The sequence below is a fragment of the Rhododendron vialii genome, chromosome 2a, assembly GCF_030253575.1.
Source record: "Rhododendron vialii isolate Sample 1 chromosome 2a, ASM3025357v1".
Taxonomy (NCBI): domain Eukaryota; kingdom Viridiplantae; phylum Streptophyta; class Magnoliopsida; order Ericales; family Ericaceae; genus Rhododendron; species Rhododendron vialii.
Window position 1 is genome coordinate 10,984,894 of NC_080558.1, and position 23,840 is coordinate 11,008,733.

A 23,840-nucleotide genomic window follows, 5' to 3' on the forward strand; every position below is an offset into this window, starting at 1 on the left:
TATTCCATTAAAGTTGTGTAAAACTAACAAACTCACATTTTTTTTAATAGAGAAAATGAAATCGTGAAAGAGAAGGTAAAGGGAGGAAAAATAATTAAGAGAGAGTAGAGGGAAAAAAGGAGAGAAAACTGGAAGAAAACTGAAGTGATTTTGTTAATTTGCCTCCTCTTTCTATAGGAATCCAAATAAGAGAGGAGTTAAAGTTTTTAATTTTCTACTCTTCCACAAGTTCCAAACAAAGCTTTAGTTTAATGGAAACGCCCCCTATACTGTTGTTAAAATACCCTTAGTGTTCCTCCATCTCTTGCCACTGGCTCTCAGATGCCGCCGCGCTACTGGGAGCCCAAGTCCTGCCTCATAGGCGTTTAGTTCTTGTAGAGTTACTGAGTCCCTCATAACGTACAAAAGGTACATGGACAACTAGTATGGACTTACTAGCCTTTTTATCGTTACAATCTCCACTGTAAGTCTAGAAGTGTGGATACAAAGGCGGCAGCCAGTAGAGTCTTGCAATTATGACATGTTTGCTATTGATTGCTAAAACGGGAAAGGTGCCGAGGTGTTTCTGCTAGCCCTCTGGTGATGGTGGTGAGGGCTCCTCATAACCGCATTGCACTTACCTGCCACTTCAATTCGAACAGAAGTTGATGAGAAAATTTACAGTGAGGGTACACAAATTTGGCAGACGCGAGGCCATAAGGGTAGACAAATTTGGCAGAAGAGGCAGTATATTCCACAATACCATGAAAACAAAAATTCAAACATCATTATCCAAAACTTTCAACCAAAGAGCCGAGGCAACAAACTACATGTAAATATCAGTAATCAGCCAATAGACCAGAAAACTTTCGGACCTGGGTGACATTGGAAAAAAATAGATATAATCATATAAAGGACCACAAAGAAAGAAGACCAAGCCTGCTGCTGGAGCAAAGTTTCCGTCACTTACATTCTCACCCTTTCTTTTGTCATGCTTGTACAACTCAAAATCTACCGAGAACTCACCTTTTGTACCGTATTCCTTTAAGGAATCAAACACCTCCCCAACGCTCTCTTCTTATTGTTCAAATAATGTTGGGGTCCAGACATCTCATCTCGTGAACCAAGAAAATAGACAAAATGAGGACTGGACGGGATAGAGTTCTTGGACCCCATAATTGTAACAAACACAAAGAACCCGTAATTAGCCAACTCTATTGTGGTGTCTCATGATGATTGTACAGCCAGCCTCTGGAGATGCTCAAAGAACACTTGAAGACTGACATCGTCAGTGAAGATCATTTCTGTCCCGGAAGCCATCTCATGAGCGTTACTATACGTAGCTGATGGGTTCAACTTAGCTAATAAGAATCTTGCCTGCTCAAAAGGTCATGAAATCAAAAAACAATTCAGTACCACAAAGAGGAATCAGTTTATAGTACAATGTTTTCGCAATGAAGCCCTTGATGCTAAAATGGGAGGTAATAGAGCAAGTCCACCGTAGTGCCAAAATGGCATTGCTAAAGTCATTTTTTGGCTTGCTACAATGTCAAATAGCCAAAAAATAGCAATGTCACTACTGGCACAATATCAAATCCAAACCATTGGATTAAACTAATCCATATTTCAAAACAAATCAAACAGCTTGGATGAAGTGCGAGAAATGGCATTGCCATTTTCGGAATGAATAAATGGCAATGGGTGGACTTAGATTTTGCCAAATAATATGCCAAATTATGCCAATGGCAAGGGAAATGGAAGCAAGGTGGACTTAGTTAACCAAAAATCACATTAATTTGTGTTGTAGGGTGCGCGCGTGTATACATATGTACATTTATATGCATTCATGCACCTATAATATGAATAACAGGATGGCATCCTCCTTAACGCAAAGAAGGGAACAAAAGTCAACTTATTTTATGCAGTGGGTGATAAGACAATATCGTGGGCATTGGGTGATGGCACAAAATATGAATAACAGAATGATATCCTCCTTATCGTAAAGAAGAGAACCAAAGTCAACTTATTTTATGCATTGGGTGACGGGACAAAATAGCGTGGGCAAACGGGTCATAACTAAACTAGAGGAAATTTTTAAAAATGACAACGGAGAAAGGGAAATAAGGAAAATTGAAAGCTTCTTGTCCTGATGTAAGGGAAAAAACCAATGACCTGCGAACCATGCTGATCACAGATCACCAGCCTTGGGACCGGAAAACGTTCCCGGACAATGATTTGGGCATCGTCATGAGGAGCTTGCAATAGCTGTGCAAATGCCTATAAGGGAAAAGAGATTATAATTCATTAGAAAACGACTCTATTCACATGTAGATACACATACAAAGGTTTCTTGAAAACGTAGTTCTCTTCTACAGAAAAATCTAAAGAGGCTGGAACTAGCAAAAACTTCCATTGGAAACGAAACTGAATAAGATTTAAGAGCTTTCGTTGGAATGCGCATATACCTGGTGTTCAGGCTGATTCTGGTAACCCATGTTCCGCCACTGAGCTATTGTCATTCCATGGAAAATAACTACACTAAAATAAGAGTCAAGCAAGAGGATACGATCAGCTGCTATGGAAGCCACATCCAACAAAGCTGGCGCGGGCAATGAATTGAATGAATAGGATATAAGTGATGGTTGAATCATGACGGCAGCATTTGTTATGTTCTCCCGGTATAGCAACATGCGGAAATAGGCTGTCTCATCTGGACTATTGTTAAAAACCTGCCAACATAAGATGATGGGCAAAGAAGGAAAACAAATAATTATGTGCATTGAAGATAAAGAGAAGTTCAAAAATGAGACAAAAAAAAGGATAGAATAAAAAAATACCTGTACAAATTGAGACCGCCGTAGGTTGAACATAAACTGAGGGAACAATGAAAAACATGGGTTTAACGTAAAAGATGATGGATCATCCTTCCGGTAGTCACCAAATTTGGTACAGAGACGAATAAGGTTTCTATCCAGCCACCGTGTGGCATCAAAACCTTCCTGATGAATTTAAAAAACCAATCATTAGGTGGGGAAATTACAACCGCCTCGATCACAGCACTGAAATCAATGAATTAGAAATTGTAGAGGAAGTAGAGGACAATTTATAAAACAAAACGGCATTAGTTATTCAAATAAAGAAAATGAAAGTAATTTTATAGACTCTAGACTCCAGCATTAAGCTATCACAAATAAAACAATGCACATTCTGTTTTCATGCCCCAGTGGTGAGCGTGCCAATATACAAAGACAATTTTTGAAAAATTTCTAAGGTACCTCCGTCTCCATTTTATAAGAAGTTAATCTTGCCATGACTACAGCAGCAGTTTCCTGATCAAACCCTTGAACTAATTCCTGTAACGGCAAAAGTATTTCATCTCAGTATGCCTTTGCAAACAGTACAATTCAACGAAATATAAAATCGCAAAAGCAGCAATCCTTCCTAAGAATCCCAACCAATGCCGGAGAAAGGAGTTGATAATATATTAGTTGCATCCCTTTTTTTTTTCTTTTCCTTTTTAATCGGTATTAGTTGCATTCAAAGAAACATAAATTCAGCTCCACACTTCTTGCTCTACTCATTAATAAAGGAGAATACTGACTTCCACTATTCAGAGTCAGTTAAACCTGACTTTTGGTAAAATATTAACTGAAGACAAATCCAATTCAGGAATCTTTGTATTGGAATCTAGGATGGGGATAAACACAAAGGCCTAAGACACTAAAGATGCCCTTTAATCAGTACAAAAATCCAACTACTTCAGACGTCTCTTGATCATTCTTCAAACATTGGGAGATAATTTTCCCAATATACTATTCCCTCCGTTCCACATTTTGGGATGTTCCAAAATGTTCGTCCCTCTTGGAAAGTCAAGAATCTAAAACTGGTTATTTTCCAAAACAATCCTCATAAATATCAATCATTGTACTTCAATTGAGTTAAGGAAATAACAACTTGAAGTTTGACTTAAGAAGTGTAATCGTTACACATACCCTCAAAAAGTAGGAATCCCCAAAGGAACTAAAAATTAGGAACGGAGGGAGAAAGATACTAAGATAATGCATGTCTTGTAATCAATTAATTTCACCTTAAGTGAGTTTATATTTTATTATCTGGCAATGAATTTGCTTCAAACAAAAAAGGCCTCAAAGAGAGAAGCAAATGCTTCATCGACATACTAACCTAATAACACACAAAAAGCACCATAACAATATTTGCATGACAAACACCAACTGAAAAGTTTTGCATATTAAACATCTTATTTTGCAAACTTCCAGACAATTTCTGTAAATTCAGCAGTTATAGATTGTGCAGGAGTGAATGGAGGAAAGGAAAGCTGCAGTGCACAGTACAAGCTGAACCCAGAAAAGTTTCAGAAGAGAGCGGCTCATCAACCCAAGCTAACCACTAAAAAATAGCTATCACATGACAATAACTAAGACTAGAAAATGATCCTGTTGACTGACATACCTCCGTGCCAACAGCACTGTCTATCCATCTTCTAGTAATAGTTGTCACTTGCAACCTTGTTTGCCCGTCAGGAAGTTGATAACTGTATTTCAATGTTTCACCAGCATAATCCATTATATCAGAACACGAGAATTTCAGAAAAAGGTAAGATAAGGACACAATAAGGTTCGGTGACAAGTCGAACGTACAGGAGTTATGCACTTAGAACTACAAAATCCAATACTTAAACAAAATGCCTCGTTTTCTATCCATTTACAACATAATAGCAAATAATTCACTTTAGCATCCCGCAAAAGAAGAACAAGTAGAAAGTCCGACCGTCTTTCTTTAGAAGCCTGAAGTTTTATTCCACACAAATTGGAAGTACACAAAATAAGGCTTTTCATGATTGCCTTCCATTCTATTTTCTTTAATCCTAAAAAAGTATCTCAAGTGGCCAAAGTGACAAGTTTCTAACCAAATAGAACACATCTGGTCACTTCTTTGTGATACGCTGGTATGTCTCAAAAACGGTCAGTGTCCAGTACATGTATGCATCAGCACGACACCCTACTAGATGCATATATGCCTCCCAGATCTATAAAGCAAGATAGTTAAACAAACAAGCTGAATCAAGTACAGAAGCTTATTGGACTACCTTCTGTGAAAGGAGCCATGTTATATAACACTTGCATACCTTGTAAGGAACTGTATGTATAACATTTGATTTATATCTGCCGAAGAATCTGACTTTTCACTGGATGAAACATCAAAGAAAACAGTGAAGCAAGTACTTTTGTCGACTCCACACATCTTCCAGACTGTAGTGTTCCCTTGTCCAATGACTGTATTGGCAACCGCAGGTCCTTTCTGCAAGGCTCTCAGTAATAAGTATCAACCATAAAATAATAGTTATCCAGCTTACTTTAAGCAATAAAGTAGAGACTAGCTGTCTGATTAGAATCCTCATCCTAAAAAAGATCAGAATACACATAAATATTATATGCACCAACCTTCTCCAAAGAAGTACAAGGTCCAATAACACCCTGAATTTTGATGTCCTTTGAACAGTTGATCTCAAGTGTGCCACTGAAAGAAACAATTTGGTAATGAGTTTAAAAGGCCTAGGTGTAATCCTGATCCATCATCAGAGTTAATGGATTTTCAAGCCAAAAGTAAAAGGGACTAATGGTCTACGTTTACATATGCATCCACCACACCAGGGCCAGGCACAGAATGAAAAAAAGAGACCAGAACTTAAGCTACCACATATAGGAATACCCTCTCATTGGCACCCTTGTGCATGCATAGTTTGACCTCAGTGTTTCTGGTTTATATAAAAGACCTTGACAAAACAAAGTAAAAAAATGCAAATAAAAATGTTTGATTGACACCCACATAGGGATGGCAAAGTGAACCGAACCGATGGGTACCCGAACCGTAACCGAAAATTTTCCCCGAACCATAACCGAAAAATTCCCCGTGGGTATGGGTACGGTTGAGGCCTTGGATACCCGAACGGGTATCGGTTCGGGTATGGTTTACCCGATCCCCGAACCGAAATATATATATGTATAGGAGTCCAGTGGTCGAAGTGCATATGTCTAGAAATTTAGGGACCAAATTGTTGCATGTGTTAAGGTTTAAGGGCCTGGAGTGTGATAACCTTTTTCTTTATTTATAATTAGGGTTACAATTGACAGATTCATACCAAACAGTCAAACCCACCCCCTCCTCTCTTACTGCGTTGCAGACAACCGTTCGCAGCCTCACCGCCGCTCGTCGTCGTCTCCTCTCTCTCTCTCTCTCAATCACACATACATGAGACACCCCCACCCACCTTCTCCAATGTCGTCAAGCAAAATATTCGGTCGAATACACAGATCGAAGGCTTCGGAGATCGGCCGCTCCGGCAACATTCAAACATACATACAGTACATACTTCTCTCTCTCTCTCTCTGTTACTCCCTCTTTCTTCTCTCATCGATCAGAACCCACCCCAAGAACTTGAAATCGGACGAAATTTTCAGATCTACCCATAGCAGTTGTCATTTGGTTCGGGTACCCAATTGGTTCGGGGATTACCCGAACCCCGAATGGTTCGGTTATAGTTTCTTCTTGCTCTCCCCGTTCGGGTAACGGGGCGGATATGGGTAGAGGTTCGGTTTCGGGGATCGGGTACGGAATTCCCCATATCCACCCCGATTGCCATCCCTAATCCCACAAGGCCATGCATCTTCTTTTCAGGTGTATTTAAAAATGAATAGCAGAAAAATTGTCCACCAAGTGACCGGATGGGGTCAGGAAACATACACTAATCGAATAAAGCATTTTCCAAAAAAATAAAAAAATCCGAATACAACCCACAACAAGATCAAGATGCAGCCATGTAATATGGGGTTTAAATTCCCTTAAGTTTCAAATCAGCACCAGATAGCCATTCCTAAGACGCTCATAAGAATTAGCTTACAGGCGCAGAAAGATAAGTTCTGTTTTCAAAAAAAAATTTTTGCTCCCCTAGATAAAACAGAATAGGCAGTTGCATATAGCCCTTGAGTGAGGGGAACGGCAAAGGCTAAATCATGCAACCAAGGTCAAGTGATTAGGAAACAAGCTTTGGTTTTTTGGTTTAGTTTGATTTGTTTTAGGGACAAATGCTAACCACAGCTCATTGGGAGGTGCAAATAAAAATAAATAAAAGAAAATGATAGGTCAGTAATAACAGTACCAAATGTTTCATGAATGATCAACTCACTTGAAGGAGAGACCGAGAGATTGTTCCCCGTCTTCAAAAAGACGCTTGAAAGAATCTTTGAAAACAGAATGACCGAAACTTTCAGCTAGAACAACAAGGCCACCAGTTCTTTCAATAACAACCTTCATCTCTGCAACCCCAACCTAAGACCTTACAAAGGTTAGATCAGACATGACAACATGCATGTAAAATGAAGATAGGCAAGTTACAATACAAATATTTAAAGGAACAAAGAGTTCCATTTACAAAACGGTTCAAAAGTAAAATGGGGAAAAATGACATTCTCAAATAAGGCCGTCGGAAGAATAGAAACAACTACATTTTTCAAAGGTACTTTTGGTTAGAAGCACAATAGCCTCACAGGTAAGGTATAAGATGCACACATTCAGTAACAGAGCCAAAACTCCATCAGCATAAAAAATTTGGTCAACTTTAGGTCAAGCTAACTTGAACAAAAATGTGCAACCTGGGCAAAACCAAGAGTAGAACAAGAGCAATGCCAATGAGAATGAATTCGGAAGGTATATGAATCACCATAAACATTTGAGACCCACAAAAGATATGCAAGTAATCTATCAAACTCAAGCCAGGTACCCATCTTCGGTTTTCATTTTCAATATTTGTTTCCATCTTCAACTTTCATTCTGAAAACGACAAGGAAACATTTTCCATATTCCAAACTTCATACAGAAACAGCAAAATTAAAATTAAAAAGCATCATCAACGAATTGAAGATGTACAGTAGAATTTATCTAGTAGTAATATGCAAAAATAAACATAAAGAACAAATGCAAACCTGATCAAGTGCAGAAGCAAAAAGGTCTACGACGTGACCCCGGCTGACCAGCTGCTTTGCAAGTTCCTCGTAAAATTGAACTGCTTTTTTAAAATATGGAGCTGCATCTTTGTCGAGATCTTTATGGGAACGCACTGGATCTGACAGATCCTTTGATATAATCTGTGTTGGAAAGGAAGAACAAATAACTAAGAAATCAACTCTCATTTGGTCATTTGCAAGTTCAGGAGAATCAAATATGAATCTCTTCATAGGGGAATCCAATCTCAGCCACCAGGTTATCTAGGTACATCAATTATTGATGAACAAAAGGCAAAAGTAAATGCCAGATTGTCCGACACAAAATAATATCAAGAGACTATATATTTTCAGTTATTCTAAAAAATTTAACCAAATTAACTGTATGGTCGTTCTCTAGGGTAAAGTACACTTTGCACCCTTAAAGTATTCGCCAATTCTCTGTTTGTCCTTCAACTTCAAATTGGTCCCAATTAGATCCTCCAACAAAATACTTGTCAATTTAGACCAGTCAGAAACCCCAGTCCGACTTGTTGACAAAACATGCCACATGGCACCTAAAAGTCAAAACAGTTTGACGGACACTAGTGATGGCAAGCATTTGAAGGAATGTTCAAAAAGATCTGTTATTATAATTTCACCAGTAATAAAAATGATTATTTAGGAAGAAGGAGAAATAACAAGAAGTCATGGTGATCATTGATACCCAAAAAGAAGCCAACTAAAAACATTTGTCCCATAAATCTCCTGTCTTCCAATTTATCCTCACACACTTTCATTCCTTTCCAACAATATTGCCAAAAAAACGTGCATACGACACATCTAAAAGCCGTGCTTTAATAGTACGACACGTCATCGTACGTAGAATTTCTATACAAAAAGGATACGGGATGGGCAACGTATCATTTTTGGAAGGAGAAGATACAACTTCTAGGATACGTATCCCATATCGTAGGTTTTTAAGAACTACGCGCCCAACTCACCTACACCAAAATATGAACCCTCCACCATAGGTTTACGGAAATGAAAACAATCACCTTGCCAGATGAAGTCCCTCCCACCTCAACACTCCTTTTCTGGTTGGTTCACTTTTCAACTCCAATAAAACCACTACTTTTTATAATTTGTAATAAAATGTTTAACAATTCACTGGACTGTTTAAATGCATCATATAGGTTCTCTTTTATATATTATAAGTCACTCAGTGAGTTACCTCTAAGTGGGTCTAACATTCATTGACTTCTTTCACACTTTGGCATGAATTGTCAGATCTTTTTCAAGGAAACTTTAATTACCAATGTCATTACATATATGCGCTGCAACTTGGACGTAATCCGGTTGGACAATCAAAATATAAAGATGTGTTCTGTCACAATTGTTAGACGTGGCACAGATGCAAAATCCAGGATCCATCAGGATGAATGCATTATAGCCTATCATGGAAAGCAAAACTCAAGCCAGTGATGACAACATGTTCTTACATACAAAACTCAAAATGAACTTTATCAACCAACTAGCTCTAACACTAAACCCACTTAGAAAAGACATCAACGCAATTTCCAAGACATAACAAAAAACATAGAGGACTTACCGTACCCGGCCCTTCAGTGCATGGACCACCCACCAAAGCTATAATCCTAGCAGCAGTGCCAGCTGAACAAGCCCCAAGCAAGCCACCTGCAATACTCAATGCAACCCCTGTGCACCTCAATGCTCGATTTCCCGGTGCCACAGGCCACTGATCTGTGCCCAACTCATCCAATACCTTAAAGTCACAAAAAGTCAAAATCTCGAAATTAAACCATTTATCCACAGATGGCTTCTATGTATCACTGATATTAGTCACCATGATTGGCAGGATACAATTCACAATCATTCTCCATTCACGTTAATGTTACCCAAATATAGAACCAATCACTAACGGTGACGCAAAGAGTGATGAAAAAGTCCAATTACATATAGCATTTGTCTTATCCAAATTGGAAAATTGAATAAGAGCACATCATCGCAGTATGAAATCTTTACCGAGTTAAGGGTGTATTGACATTCTGAAGCAGGCAACAAAAACCTCTTAAGATTCGCGCAAAATCTAAATCTCAGAACTTAACCATCCCCAGATAACTGCTATACAGCATTCGCTACCGTTTAATTTCACTACATGCTTGGTAGGATATACTTCACATTCATTACCCTAAATCTGCATTCCTCAACGTTTTCCACAAAAATAAAGAACCAATCACTAGCGGCGACACAAACAACGATTACAAAAACCCAATTCCAAATTGGAAAACTGAATAAGCACAAATGATCATACTTAAAAGACCTGATCTTTCGAATCCTAATTCTTGACGTAAATCATTCCAAAAATATATAACCAATCACTAGGGTTGGCACAAACAGTGATAAAACGATCCTAGTACACATAGCATATATCAAGTCCAAATTGGAAAATTGAACAGGCACAAATGATCAAACTAAGAAATCTTTACCGAGTTAAGGGTGTATTCACACTCCGAAGCCGGCAACAAAAACCTCGAGAGCCCCGAAACCGGCCCACCGCCACCACCACCGCCACCTCCAACCCCACCCTTCTGAAACCCCGCCCCAGGCCCGGCCCTCCTCCCAAGCCCCAACTGCTCCAAAACCTGATCTTTCCCCAACTCCTTCTCCCCCCTAAACACGTAAACCTTGGACATGTCGGAAAACCCTAGCTCGTGCACCTGGACCTGCGTCCCGAAGGACACGAACCCCACCAGCGCGTTATCCGGCAGCAAACCGATCGCCTGCTTCAGCGCCGACTTCGCAAACCCTAATTCCTCCTCGATCAAACACGTATCCAGCAAAAAGACAAAGACGGGGGGGTGATTCGACATGGCGGGGTCAGGGTGAGCGGGGAGGGCGTAATTGACGGTGGAGAATTGGGGGTAGAGCTCGGCGGGGACGTTGGTTTCGGAGACGGAGGAGTAGTGGTGGGGGAAGTGGTTGCGCTGGTGGCAGAAGGGGCAGATCCAGAGGAGGGCGGGGAAGTCGACGCGGGCGTAGGGGTTGAGGATGGAGGAGCAGGTCTTGCAGCGGAGAGGGGGGTAAGGGAGGTGGGGGACGTCGGGGTGGTAGCGGATCGGGGAGATCGAGGCGGCCAAGGGGATGACGCACTTGGAGGACTCCACCTTGGTGCGCGGCCAGGCGTTCCAGGTCATGCGGACGCCGTCGATGCCTTCCGGATCGGGCTGGGCCATCTCCGACATGGCGGCGTTTGTACCTGTAGCGTTGAGATTTTGAGAGAGAGAGAGAGAGAGAGAAGGGTGTGAAGAAGGGGCTGATCTCTGAGGAGTCGAGAGAGAGAGCGGATGGATGTATGTAAACTGTGCGTATCTGTGAACGTAAGTTAGAACTTGGACAAGCTGTATACCCAAAAAAAACAAAAACAAAATAAACAAAGAAAATAGAATTTGGAGAAGCTAGTTGCACTATTATTTGTCGTTTTTAAGAAAAAAATTAGAGTAGTTTTGTGTTGGCTTCGTTCCGCTAACTAAAATAAATATTCATTTTTTGAATTAAATGTGATGTATTATAAGAGAATAACTTTTCTGATAGTAAAACGAAAAATAAATACAGATACACTAATAATCTTAGTGGAATGAGGACTAGTTTTTTTGATAATTTATTATTCGTCTGGAGAAAAACATTTAGGAAATTCAAAATTATGATAAAAAAAATACTACAACACCCAAGTTGAGGAAATACTACACTATTACATTTCGCTTTTTCATTTTTTTTTTTAAAGTTTGTCAATATTTTTTGTTGTTGTACGATATAACTAAATAAAATTTGTACCAAGATTTTTAAAAAATTATTAGCATTTAATATAAGTGGTCACCTAAGAAAATAAATTGACACAGTCCAAACTCCACTCACGTTGTATGCCGCGGAATGGAATTTGTTCTTATTTGGTGTGAGAGCTGTAAAGTTCGAGTTGATGGAACGATGTTGTCGTTGTAGTAATCTAACTCTACTAGTAACATTCTAACATCATACCGTCGGCCAAAAACTAAAAAAAGTTTGCGGAAAAAGTATCACAAGTTGACCTTTATACAAAACAAAAGATCAAAGAATCTTACAACAAAAATCAAACAAGTACCGTAGGACAAAGGACACCCCTTATTTCACTAGGCATTCAGATACAAGGGAGACTTCCTTCTTGCAAACCTCTGAGGAACCATGTTGTCTTCTCCCTCTTCCACTGGCTCGACCACCCGTTAAACCGGAAACTTGGCTGCCGGATTTTCTTGAGCTCGGGCCATCGCAATGTCTATTACCATTTGAGGATCTCTGATCAAACCATGGCAATTTGATTCGTACCGAGCCTTCCAGATACGCACACATTAGAGGCAGCTAGAGCTTGGTATCTAGCCTGTTGAATCTGTTTCCGAAGAGAGCAAATCTCCCACCACCAATGGCAAAATGAACTCCAAGGACAGCAGCCACATGGTGGAGGAAACCTGATTTACCGTTGACCCAACGGCCATTGCGCATATAAAAATGAGCTCAAAGCAACACGGCGATAAAACACTTGCTATCCTGCGTCCGGCTATGATGCTCCCATCAAAAACCGCTGGTTTTGGGAGCATGGTACTCCCATCAAATCTGAACCGTAGGATGTGATTCTTTTACTCCTGGCCATTCATCAAATCCCCTGAATGTAATTTTTCTCTCTCCTCTCATTCTCTCACTACCTCCTGTTCCAGTTGCATCACGACCGGGTAAAAGAAAAAAAAAATTACATCACAGGTAAAAATTTTGAGCCCTAATTCACAGTCGCCGCTCTCTCCTCGCCTCCTCCTCTCGTCAATCATCCTCCACCTCCACAGCCGGACGCCTCCACCTCCGCAGCTCTAAACGCCTCTATCTCTCTCCCCTCTGCTGCTGTCCAGGTGTTGTGCTGCTGGTTGCTATGCTCCTAAGGCTGCCTTCTGTTCTGTTATGACTGTTGTTTGCTATTGAACTGCTGCTGGCTGCTTTGTATAAGTTTTGGTTTAAGCTATGTATTCGATTATGTCTGGTACCCACGTCATTTTTGTACCAGATTGTTTTGTGTGTCATGAACAGATTGTTAAGCTCTTAAAAATCGAACTTACAAAAATCTGGGCGTGCTTATCATTTTCACTGCATTACTTACCATTTTATACAGGGTGTGCTTACTAAAATCTGAAAATTCTTACCATTTCAATTTCAATAACCGTACTTACAAAAATCTGGGCGTGCTTCTCATTTTCAGAGCATTACTTACCATTTATACAGGGTGTTCATACTAAAAGCTGAAAATTCTTACCATTTCAATTTCAATAACCGTACTTACAAAAATCTGGGCGTGCTTCTCATTTTCAGTGCATTACTTACCATTTATACAGGGTGAGCTTACTATAATCTGGAAATTCTTACCATTTCAATTTCAATAACCATACTTACAAAAATCTGGGCATGCTTCTTATTTTCAGAGCACTACTTATACCATTTATACAGGGTGTGCTTACTGAAATCTGGAAATTCTTACCATTTCAATTTCAATAACCGTACTTACAAAAATCTGGGCATTATTTACCATTTATACAGGGTGCGCTTTCTAAAATCTGTGGATTCTTACCAACTCAATAACTTTCAGAAATCTGGACATTTTTCTCATTGTCAAAGCAATACTTACCATATAGGCTGGGTATGCTTGCTAAAATCTGGGCATTGTTACTATTTAAATAATCGTACTCACTCCCTTACATAACTACAAATAAGTTCTTGTCCCTACTCAATGACTTACTACAAATAAACGTTACATTTATCCTTCACAAATCTTGTCCGAAATCATCTTCCCATCCTCCAACGTTGCTGCCATGGAACTGAGCTTGCACACTCTCGGAATTTCTTGACCAGTTAGCAGTCTACAAAATTCAAGTTTGAAAATTAGTAAATGGACAAATAAATAATAGTCTATCAACTAACTAGATAATAAGAGGCTTACCAAATTAATGTCATAATTGGTGGTAGGTAAACAAGGCAATTGGCAAAACGTGATCAGTTTGTGTGGTAAAAATGGTTTAAGCATATAGTCATTTTTTTCTTATTTCGTGGTAAGTATTGCCAACCATGCAGTAAGTATTATCAATGAATATCAGTCCATCGTAAAAATTCAATTTTTGTGGTATCTCTGGCCTTGTACTTTGGTAAGTAAGTTTTTATTCTATAGTGAGTATGGCATTAATGACGTGTAGGTATACATTTATGTACATCATCATTAATGTCATATTACCTACTACATTAAATTTTATTTGGATCTATTTTATTACTTTTATGATAAATGAAATAAAAGCATTTATATAAATAAAATTACTTTTAAAAAAGGATCAAATAAATGAGATATTTCAATTTACTGGTTCACTTGTGGTTACTCCTACATTAGCTAAGTGATCAATGTTAACCTCAAAGACTGTTACTCATTCATTTGCTAAGTGGTCAATGTTAACCATCAATAACCATTTTTGAAATTTACTAATTGTGTAACTTGAAGGATTGAAATAGATAAGTCTGTCGTTGAGCAATTAAACAAATTAGTCAGCTTACTTTAGCCAATTATATTAATTTTCACTAATCACTATTAATCAACATCATTGTTAACTACCATATCTGCCAATTATAATCTTAATCGATTCAAATCGTTTGATCAATTGGTTGAACATATAACCAGATCAATCAATTACAAATAAATCAATATTCGTTGATTGATTACTGCCAAGTATATTAGTATCAATATTATTAGTTGTTAGATTTGCAAAATATATCTTATTGATCACTATAAACTATATTAATGAAATTGAATAGCCTAATTTCATTAAATACTACCATAAATTTAATTAAGAATCCTACAAAATTATTCAATAGCTATTAAACAAAATATATTTATTGTTCAATTTTGTTGTAACAATCAACTTGTAGCATTATTTTATAATATATATTCATTAAATTTGTAAGCTATCAAATTATTAAATAAATATATTATTTTTTCCATAATATTTAAAACTAAGTTACTTAAATATATCTACAATAAATGACTATTTGAAAATTAATTAATTAAATACATTTATAATGTCCTTCGGAAATTATGAAAAATATTTTTTAAATTTATTTTAGATAATTCTTCTAATTGTATTTTTATAACCAATTAAAATTTTAAACTAGATTTATAAATGAACACATATTTTTAGATAATTCTTCTAATATATAAATCCCTAAAATCTCCAAATTTTCCCGCCAAAAAAAAAAGTTACTCCTTTTTTTTTTTAACTTCATTGGTAACTTGTTACCTGTCCAACCGGTTGTAGTAAGTATGCCTGTTTGTATGGTAAGTTTTACCTTATAGAATGGTAAGTGTTCTCTTATCAATAGTAAGTATTTCCTGTTTTTGTGGTAAGTTATCTTCCGTTTTTTTGGTCAAAACCACCTCGTTTTTACCAAAACCACTCTACTTTTAGTTTTTGGTTTTCATCCAACGGCAGTGATTTATATATTTTCAATCCAAAGGCTATAATTCATTGGGAGTATGATGCTCCCTTACCACTTGGGAGCACCACAGAAGTTTTGTGCTATCCTTCACTACATATTACATTATTTACAGGAAGGACATTATGACATCCAAAGCATGTGCTTTATCTTGCCCAAAATAGGGTTCTCCCATAGCTGCTTTCAAAATCCCTTCATATACCCGCGTGCGTTACTTCCACATCCCCTCTGGATCCATTTCATTGAACACGAAAAACAACGCAGTGCCTTGATGCAATATAATGCCTTATTATTGAGTTATTCGGAACCCCAGAGAGGGGGAAAGGTAATTATCCAAATTAAGAAGCATTGTTATCATCAAATCTAGCCCTCAACTCCTCTCCTTACCAAGAATTGTATAATAGGATCTGTTACCAGTGATTGAGAATTCCCATTAGCATCTCCAAATCAGCCAAGATATGGAGCTGAAAATGCACCAACCACATACCATCACCTGTCCTCCAGCAAAGGCCAGCCTCACGAGCTTCCCTCCCCTTATTCGGACTTGTCCAACCCAAAGACAGACTATATCCTAGTTTGGCATGCAAGGAGGACTCTTTGAAGTATTTGGTTCTTAAATCTGGTTGCAGTAAGATCAAAATCACGAAATTGGATAATGATCAGAGACCAAAGGTCCATACCATCCATAGGACTCAAATGCTTCATAACTGCATTTGGAAATTGAACTCACAACACTTCATAAAAGGACATCCAACAACTCAAATATCAACAACCCACACGAAGAAAAGTATTATCACAAAAAAGTGGAGATTGCGTGCAGCTTTATTCGACCTCCATCTTTCTGAATTATTTGCAAAACAAGTGTAATCACTGACAATAATGCATACATCCAAGGAATGAGATGACTTACCATCAGCATGATCCACAAGACGGCACTGTAAACGGTATTCAACTCCAAGCGTGATAATTGCCACGGGCAAGAGGAAATGAAGACAAACAAATCAAAATACCAAGCTTTGATAATTTAGTACTAGACATCAGAATATGTTGGTGTGATACCTTTGTAGTTCGTATCAACACTGTGTCTGCAGAAGAATATAAGAGGAACTAGCTGTAATCTTCCGGTGTGAAGGGGAGAAACAAACAGCACTATTTCTTTGAGAAAGAAAAACAACCAGAACTATACTCACTTCGAGTGAGTGAGGTCCTCAAGAACTTTCGTCCTCTCAATCAGTGAATCCTCCAACCCCAAGACAGGTTACACCCTAGTTTGGCATGCTTTTAATACGACTCCATGAAGTATTTACCAGAAAGCAACTTGCAAGAGATCCCTCAGTGTTGCCCCAAAGCCACCCAGCTGCAACTCCTTTCCCTCTCTTTTTGGCCAAGCGATAGCAAAAATTGGACAGAAAAAACAGTACATTAGGACAAAGTACGTCCCTTGTTTCGCAAGGCATCCATTAATTACGAAGGGTCACAGACTCACATTGCCTTCTCCCCTTTCCACTGGCTCGACCACCCAGCCACATGTCCAAATTATTAGTATCTAAGTGATGGAATATGAAACAGAATTTCCATTGATTGAAGGATTACACAGATCATGGCTATATATAGGCAGAGATATACATTCACTAACCAGTTTGATTAATCAACTAACATTGATTGGCACTCTTTTGTTTCCAGATAACATGACAGCAGAAAAGAAGAGGCTTGCTTATGCTCGTACTCCTAAATGTAGAGGTAACTCCTCCTTCCTCTTTTCCTACGTCTGTGGAAATTGTAGGGCCTGATGGGTTTAAGAACCATCAGAAAAACTTGAGTACAAATGGCTCCCGCATGGCCGCATGTGTGAAAATTATGCAACTCTTTTGGTCATAAAAATGCTTGGTGCTAGCTGCATGAAAGCTCCTAGACAAGAATGGAGACCTAAAGATGCCCCCTTGGCACCTGTTGAGGTCAATATTCTAGCTACTGCACAAATGACTGAGGGGGCCTCTTGAACATCGCTTACCTGCTCTCACTGAGTTGGTTACCCCGCCATCTCCTGCTGCCCCTCCATCAAAGCTGGCTACTCCCTCTTCTACTAGACCCTCTTCCGTGGATATAAGTCTGCCTAAACCTGCATCTAATACTCTGCATCAACACGATGCAATGCTCCATCTATCACCACACCAAATCAATTCTTCGCTTGGCCCAGTTTGTTAATTCTTATACCAAGGCAGCTGATGATTCTGATGAAATCACTATTAGTCGAGAAGAGGACTATGAGGAAGAGTAGGAGCCGCACCCTTCTCCTCATGCTACACAAGGCAAGAAAAAGTGAAAGAAAGGGAACAATAGCCAGACCACTAATGATCATTCTAAGGATCTCTATGCTAGGCCTTCAAATGCCAAAGGCAAAGGTATGGACGTACCAGCCAAGACTAGGAAACCCTGCAAAAGGTTTTGATGAATATTGCATCTTGGAATATTAGGGGGCTAAATAACCCTTCTAAGTAGCAAAGTGTCACCTAATCAACCCAAAATAAAGCAGATTTTATTGGTCTATTGGAGGCTAAAATTCGACAGGTTAATTTTCAAAATGTTCTCCGTAGCATCTCTGACCCTATGAGGTCTTCTGGTAATCATCTTGCTGATAGAATAGCTAGAATCATTCTGCTTTGGAATGACGATGTTTCGGATGTGCAAGTTGTTACTGCAAGTCTGCAAAAGTGTCCCATAAGCAGCTCAGAATTAACTTTACTGCTACTGTTGTCTATTGTTCTAATGCAAGAGATCAGAGAGGGCAGCTTTGGTCTGGACTGAAGTCTATTTCTTCCTCCACTGCTGATAATAAACCTTTGTTTCTCTTTGGTGACTTCAATATTGTCAAAAAAGAAAATCAAAAGAAGGGAGGTAATGGTATTTGTTGGAGCTTGTCCAAAATTGCGTAAATATAACCACCAAACCTAGTATATGAGACTAGGCGGCCTCTCCACTCATTGCCAATTGGTTTTGAGTTGCATGCTTTAACATGGTATTCGAGCTAGGTTTTCGGAGGCTTTTGGACAAGACTCTCTGTGGTTGATGGTTGGTTCCCCCTTTGTTGTCGTTAATAGTTGATTGTTGTCGTATGTGTTGAATCATTGTTTACCTCACCAAGAGCGAGTCAGGGGTCGCACCTACAGGGGAGTGTTGGAGCTTATCCCACATTGCTTAAATATAACCTCCAAACCTAGTATACGAGCCTGGGCGGCCTCTCCACTCATTGTCAATTCGTGTTGAGTTGGATGCTTTAACAGTATTGACTGAGGAGCTGTTCTGGATTTCAACAACTGTTTGGACAGACGACGTTCTTGATCTTACCTCTTAAGGTTGCTATTATACATGTAGTAATAAGCACGAGGGTGGTCTGATATTCAGTAAGCTTGACAGAGTTTTGGTAAATGGGTCCAGGCTGCAATCCCTACCTAACTCTGAGGCAGCTTTCCTCCCTCCAGGTATCTGAGATTACTCTCCTGGACTGGTTGTTATCCAAGCTAAAACTGTCACGGGTTGCAGACCCTTCAGATTTTTTAACTTTTGGACTAAGCATCCAAAGTTTGAAGCGATTGTCTCTAATGCTTGGCAAGAAACTGTTAGAGGTCACCCTAAGCATCAGCTCTGTTCTAAGCTGAAAACTATGAAATCTGAGCTCAAGGCAGTAAGGCACTCAATACCTCGTATTGTAGTAATATCTCTGCTAGAGTTGTTGCAGCAAAGGCGTATCTTGAGCAATTTCAGCTTGAAGGTCTGGCCAGCTTGGATCCTTCTTCCCTTCTGTCTGCTGAGATGGAAGGTCTTACCAAGTACACCAATCTCCTTATGGCAGAAGAATCTTGCTACAAACCAAAAACTAGAGAGAAATGGATCGATCTTGGTGATCAAAACACAGCTTACTTCCACCAAAAGTACCTATTCACAGGGCTAGGAACAAAATTCTATCGATCAATGACACTGACAGTATCAGGCATGACAAACAATGTGTTTAATCTAAGGAGAGAGTCTCCAGCACTTGCTCAAACACAACGAAGAAGATGTGAGAGCATCACAAACAAAACAAAGAATAGATTCCAACTGAATTAATGCTTTGAAGTTCAAAACCTTGATATTTTATCTCTCTAAACATGCTGAAAAACTAGAACAAAGAAACAACTATAAAGAACGCCTGTCAGCAAGAGGCTGTACAGTTTGCAGTTAGAACAAAAGACTTATCTAAACTCTACCTCCCTCTCTTTTATCTTGACTATAACCAGGTTACACGCATCTCAACTATAACTAGGTTATGAAAGGATCATGGATTCCCCCCATCAACTACTTCATTGTCTTATTCTTCATCATCTGAGCTGCTATTAGTTGGTGGCTTGGGGGTAGGAATTTGTTCTTCGCAAACAATCTTACAGAGAACGAAATTTGATATCTGAAATAAGACATTGAACACATAGTTAGGAAACTGCTAAACTTATCTTCGTGCTAAATAGGAACAAACTGACTTAAAAAAGGAGGAAGGAAGGACTATAAATTTTGCTGATATATTAAAACGGCAATGGAAAGAGCTTTCAAGGAGAATAAAAGTTTGACAAGCTATTTTTATAGGTAAGTAACAGTACAAGATGTGCGCATAAGTTGGCCCAGACACCCACTTATTAGAACGTAGGTAACTAAGATGATCATGGACACAAATATACCATACCCAAAACTCCACTATGAAGGAAAAAATTTCAATTCATTGGAAATCTTTGAACAGTCTAAATTAGCAATGAATGAAGATCACCTTTTCTTTGACATTGTCATCAACAAGCTCATCAGCTGTAAAATAAGCGGGGCTGACCCTATATTCCTGTATGTGCCACTCCTCCCCCTTCTCTGCATCTTTCGGGTTCGAATAGTGGAAATCGAGTATTCTCACGAAGCCAATGCTCCCACCATTGCCGTCTTCTATTTCGTCCTCCTCTCCATTTTCTTCCCAATGCCCATTAGTTGTTTTTATGAGATTTCCCTCCCGTTTGGTCGAGAAAAACTGCCATTCATTATTCGGCCCATGTTTAAATTCACCTGCACATCATCATTCAATGATCAAATCCAGAAGCACAAAATTGAAGAATAGATAAGCCCCCGAGGAGGATTATTTGTACTAATATTATGTTGGAACGAAATCAACCAAAACCTAAGTTTCAACAACTGCTTAAAAAAGGCTCATTACCCAAACTGTTGCTTTACTACCTAATCTTCAAATTCACTACAACGAGTATGAAGATGAAGTGTGACCAACAATATTTTACTTTTTGTCAAAATAATTTCATGATACGGAAGTATTTTAGGCTTACTAAATCTAGGTGAACAGACAGCCCTTGATACTGCTCAACGAAAAACGGAAAAATAGGATTCATGTAGTCGACCAAATTGATTGGGCACAAGGCTTGGTTAGGTTTCGTTTGGCTTGGTTATTAAAATAATTCCAACATCAAACAGAAACATGGTAGCTGAAATCGGTAAACGAATGACTGAAATCAAAGCAATTTTGCTCCAAAACGCGAAACAGAACTTAACTGAGAGGGATTTGACGAGGGTCGGCGCAGGAGTAAACATCCGCTGTAGGAATAACATCTGAAGGCAGCACTTGATTCAGTATCTTCCTCTTCAAATACTCCATAGAATCTTCTCCCGAAGGGGAAAACACGTACCCAATTGGTAAACCAGGGTTTGCCATAGCGTGGACCTGCCAATTCAAACAGCAAGTATAAAAAGTTGAATTCACTGATTGATGAACAAGACGGAGAACTACTGAATAAATCATGTAATACGTACGTATATGTATTGTTGAGAGAGAGAGAGAGAGAGAGACAGAGAGAGAGAAGGTAACAGAATTCGGAGTATTGATGCCCACAAGGAGTTGGGCCAAAAAAATGGAAAACACGTTACCCCGAAAATGGCGGAAAATGGCAAGGTACCGTTTCCTCTGCTGCGACAGTGCATAACTGGTACAGTGTATATCTCGATATTGTTCTGAATTAACCGTAATATATTAGTATTTTATAAATTTTAATATATGTACAAAAAATCAAGAAAATTGTAAGCAGTGGTATAAAATAAATTCTAATACTTTGATATGCTTTAAAATTAGTCCTAGTCACAAATTAACATGATTAACATAATATAGACTCCAAGTTTTGTTGAATTATCTTAAAAAAAATTCAAGCATTTTTTAAATAAAAGAAAAAATACACAATTTTTTTTGTGCCGATCGGTATGCTTGGTATCGACCGGTACAGGCCGATATTTAGGACAGTACGAAACACCTACTTATGTGTACCATCTTATGTCTGGTACGGGCCAATACGGAGGGAATTGACAACATTGATGGAGTCTAAACAAATCCGATCAGGACCGGTCGGTCATGTCTATTTAGTCTGGCAATGCGGTTCATTGGTTTAATTATAATTTTGAAAAACTAAGACCCGATAGTTTTTGTTCGGCTACTAGTTATCAATTGAAATACCACGGTTAGAATAGAAACGGACAATATAATATCATTATGTATACGTATATAGATATATGTTTACAGCAGGAAAATAATTTTGGCATTCCAAAAATTGATAGAGGCACTCCAAAAAACAAAAGAAAGTGACTTTTGAATTACACTGATTTTGGAGTACCTCCATCAATTTTTAGAGTGCCAAAATCAGTTTCATTTATAGTAGTAATGTATTTTGATATAATAAGTTAATCTTTTTACATGGTATCTTAAATTAGTACGTCTATTAAAAGTAAAAATCTCTTTTTGTTAAGGATTCTTTACTCAAACTACTCCGTATAATTATTGGACCCAATTACTATAAGGATTATTCTTAGAATATTCACTATTCAACCTACCCAATACCAATTTTCATTCTCTTTCTATTCCAAACTTTATGATTTCCTTTCCCCCCACATTCAAAACTTTATATTTACATACTTTCAATTCTTTGCTTCCTTTCCAATTCCATTACCTTCTGGGAATACCTCTCTTGATCTCTTGCAACCTTACAGGAATTTTAACACGTTCTTCGGTGTTGCGGTTTGGGCATGGTCAGGTTATACACATATGTTAAGATTTTGGTTCTCCAATTTCTAGAATAATTCAGAATGATCCTATTAATTGATCTCTAAAGAACCGAGCCAATCTAGACCTTGTGCATCCCGGGTGGAATTGGCCTTTGGAATTAGTCAAAACGCGCGTAAATTTGCCGAACACCTCGAAGAATTGGTCTTCTTTTTTTTTTTGCTATGTTAAAGGGTGGAGGAGGGGGCAACCATGCACCCAAAACCCTAAAAAAGTTCCTAAACCCTAGGGTACCCTACGCTAGGGTAGTCTACCCTACCCTAGAGTACCCTATCTTATAATAAAAAAACTGCACCCTAAAATCTTATGAAAATGCCTAAACCCTAAGATACCTTACTCTACTCTTGGGTACCCTAAAATGGACTTGAGACCTTACAACATTAATAGATGAACTTGTGGACTTATGATGTTCACATAATGAACCTAAGACTAATTTTTTATAACTAATAAGGGAAATTGCTCAGGCTGCTATGGTACATTACGTTTGGCAAGAGAGGGACTGCTGAATTTTTTAAGGCATCCAAAGACCTCCCTCTACTGTGTCTTGAGAAGAAAAACAAACAGAACTATACTCGAACTAAGTGAGTGAGGTCCTCAAGAACTTTCATCCTCTCAAAATTGGTGAATCCTTCAACCCCAAGACAGGTTACACCCTAGTTTGGCATGCAAGAAATACGACTCCATGAAGTATTTATTTACCAAAAAGCCACACGGTTCTTGTTAAAAATTATTGAACAGATCGGATCGTCCGTGCGGGACCCGGAGTGGACAAATTATTAGTAACTTCGTGGTGGAATATGAAACAGAATTTTCATTAATTGAAGGATTACAGAGTTTACACAGATCAAGGCTACCACATAGGCAGAGATAAGAGTACATTCACTAACTAAGCACTCAGCTAATCAATAACATTGATTTTGGACTCCTTTGTTTGACAGGAGAAAAGAAGAGGCTTGCTTATGCTCGTATATGTGTAGTTGTAACTCCTTCCTCCTCTTTTCCTACGTCTGAGAAAGTTGTAGGAATTTTTTTTACTGCAACGGTTATTTGTAACGCCCTCTTATACGATGTGAGCCTCATGTATGTGTTGGTCCCACGCCACGTGAGAGAGGCGTAACAAACAACTGTCAAATTGAAAATTTCTCAAAAATCGTAGGGCCTGATGTTTAACAACCAAC

General features: G+C 38.6%; 2 protein-coding genes across 3 annotated transcripts; both read right to left on the minus strand.

Annotated features, from left to right (window-relative positions):
• Window positions 1-710: 710 nt before the first annotated feature.
• Window positions 711-11,357, minus strand: LOC131315570 (protein transport protein SEC23 E-like). Its single transcript, XM_058344709.1, has 12 exons — window positions 10,487-11,357; window positions 9,589-9,762; window positions 7,980-8,141; window positions 7,184-7,326; window positions 5,442-5,517; window positions 5,126-5,298; window positions 4,450-4,531; window positions 3,255-3,332; window positions 2,817-2,978; window positions 2,445-2,708; window positions 2,152-2,256; window positions 711-1,356 (listed from the first exon to the last, which is right to left on the minus strand). The coding sequence occupies exons 1-12, from the start codon at window positions 11,240-11,242 to the stop codon at window positions 1,207-1,209; spliced, it is 2,325 nt and encodes a 774-aa protein (XP_058200692.1). The 5' UTR covers window positions 11,243-11,357; the 3' UTR covers window positions 711-1,206.
• An 8,260-nt stretch (window positions 11,358-19,617) lies between these two features.
• LOC131316475 (NAC domain-containing protein 96-like) lies at window positions 19,618-21,546 on the minus strand. Of its 2 annotated transcripts, none has more exons than XM_058345856.1 (4): window positions 21,483-21,546; window positions 21,111-21,279; window positions 20,335-20,615; window positions 19,618-19,980 (listed from the first exon to the last, which is right to left on the minus strand). In XM_058345856.1, exons 1-4 carry the CDS (start codon window positions 21,534-21,536, stop codon window positions 19,888-19,890), a joined length of 597 nt encoding a protein of 198 aa, XP_058201839.1. In that variant the 5' UTR covers window positions 21,537-21,546; the 3' UTR covers window positions 19,618-19,887. The 2 variants fall into 2 exon arrangements, with proteins under 2 accessions (XP_058201839.1, XP_058201840.1); XM_058345857.1 differs by having other exon boundaries at window positions 21,369-21,488.
• Window positions 21,547-23,840: the final 2,294 nt, after the last annotated feature.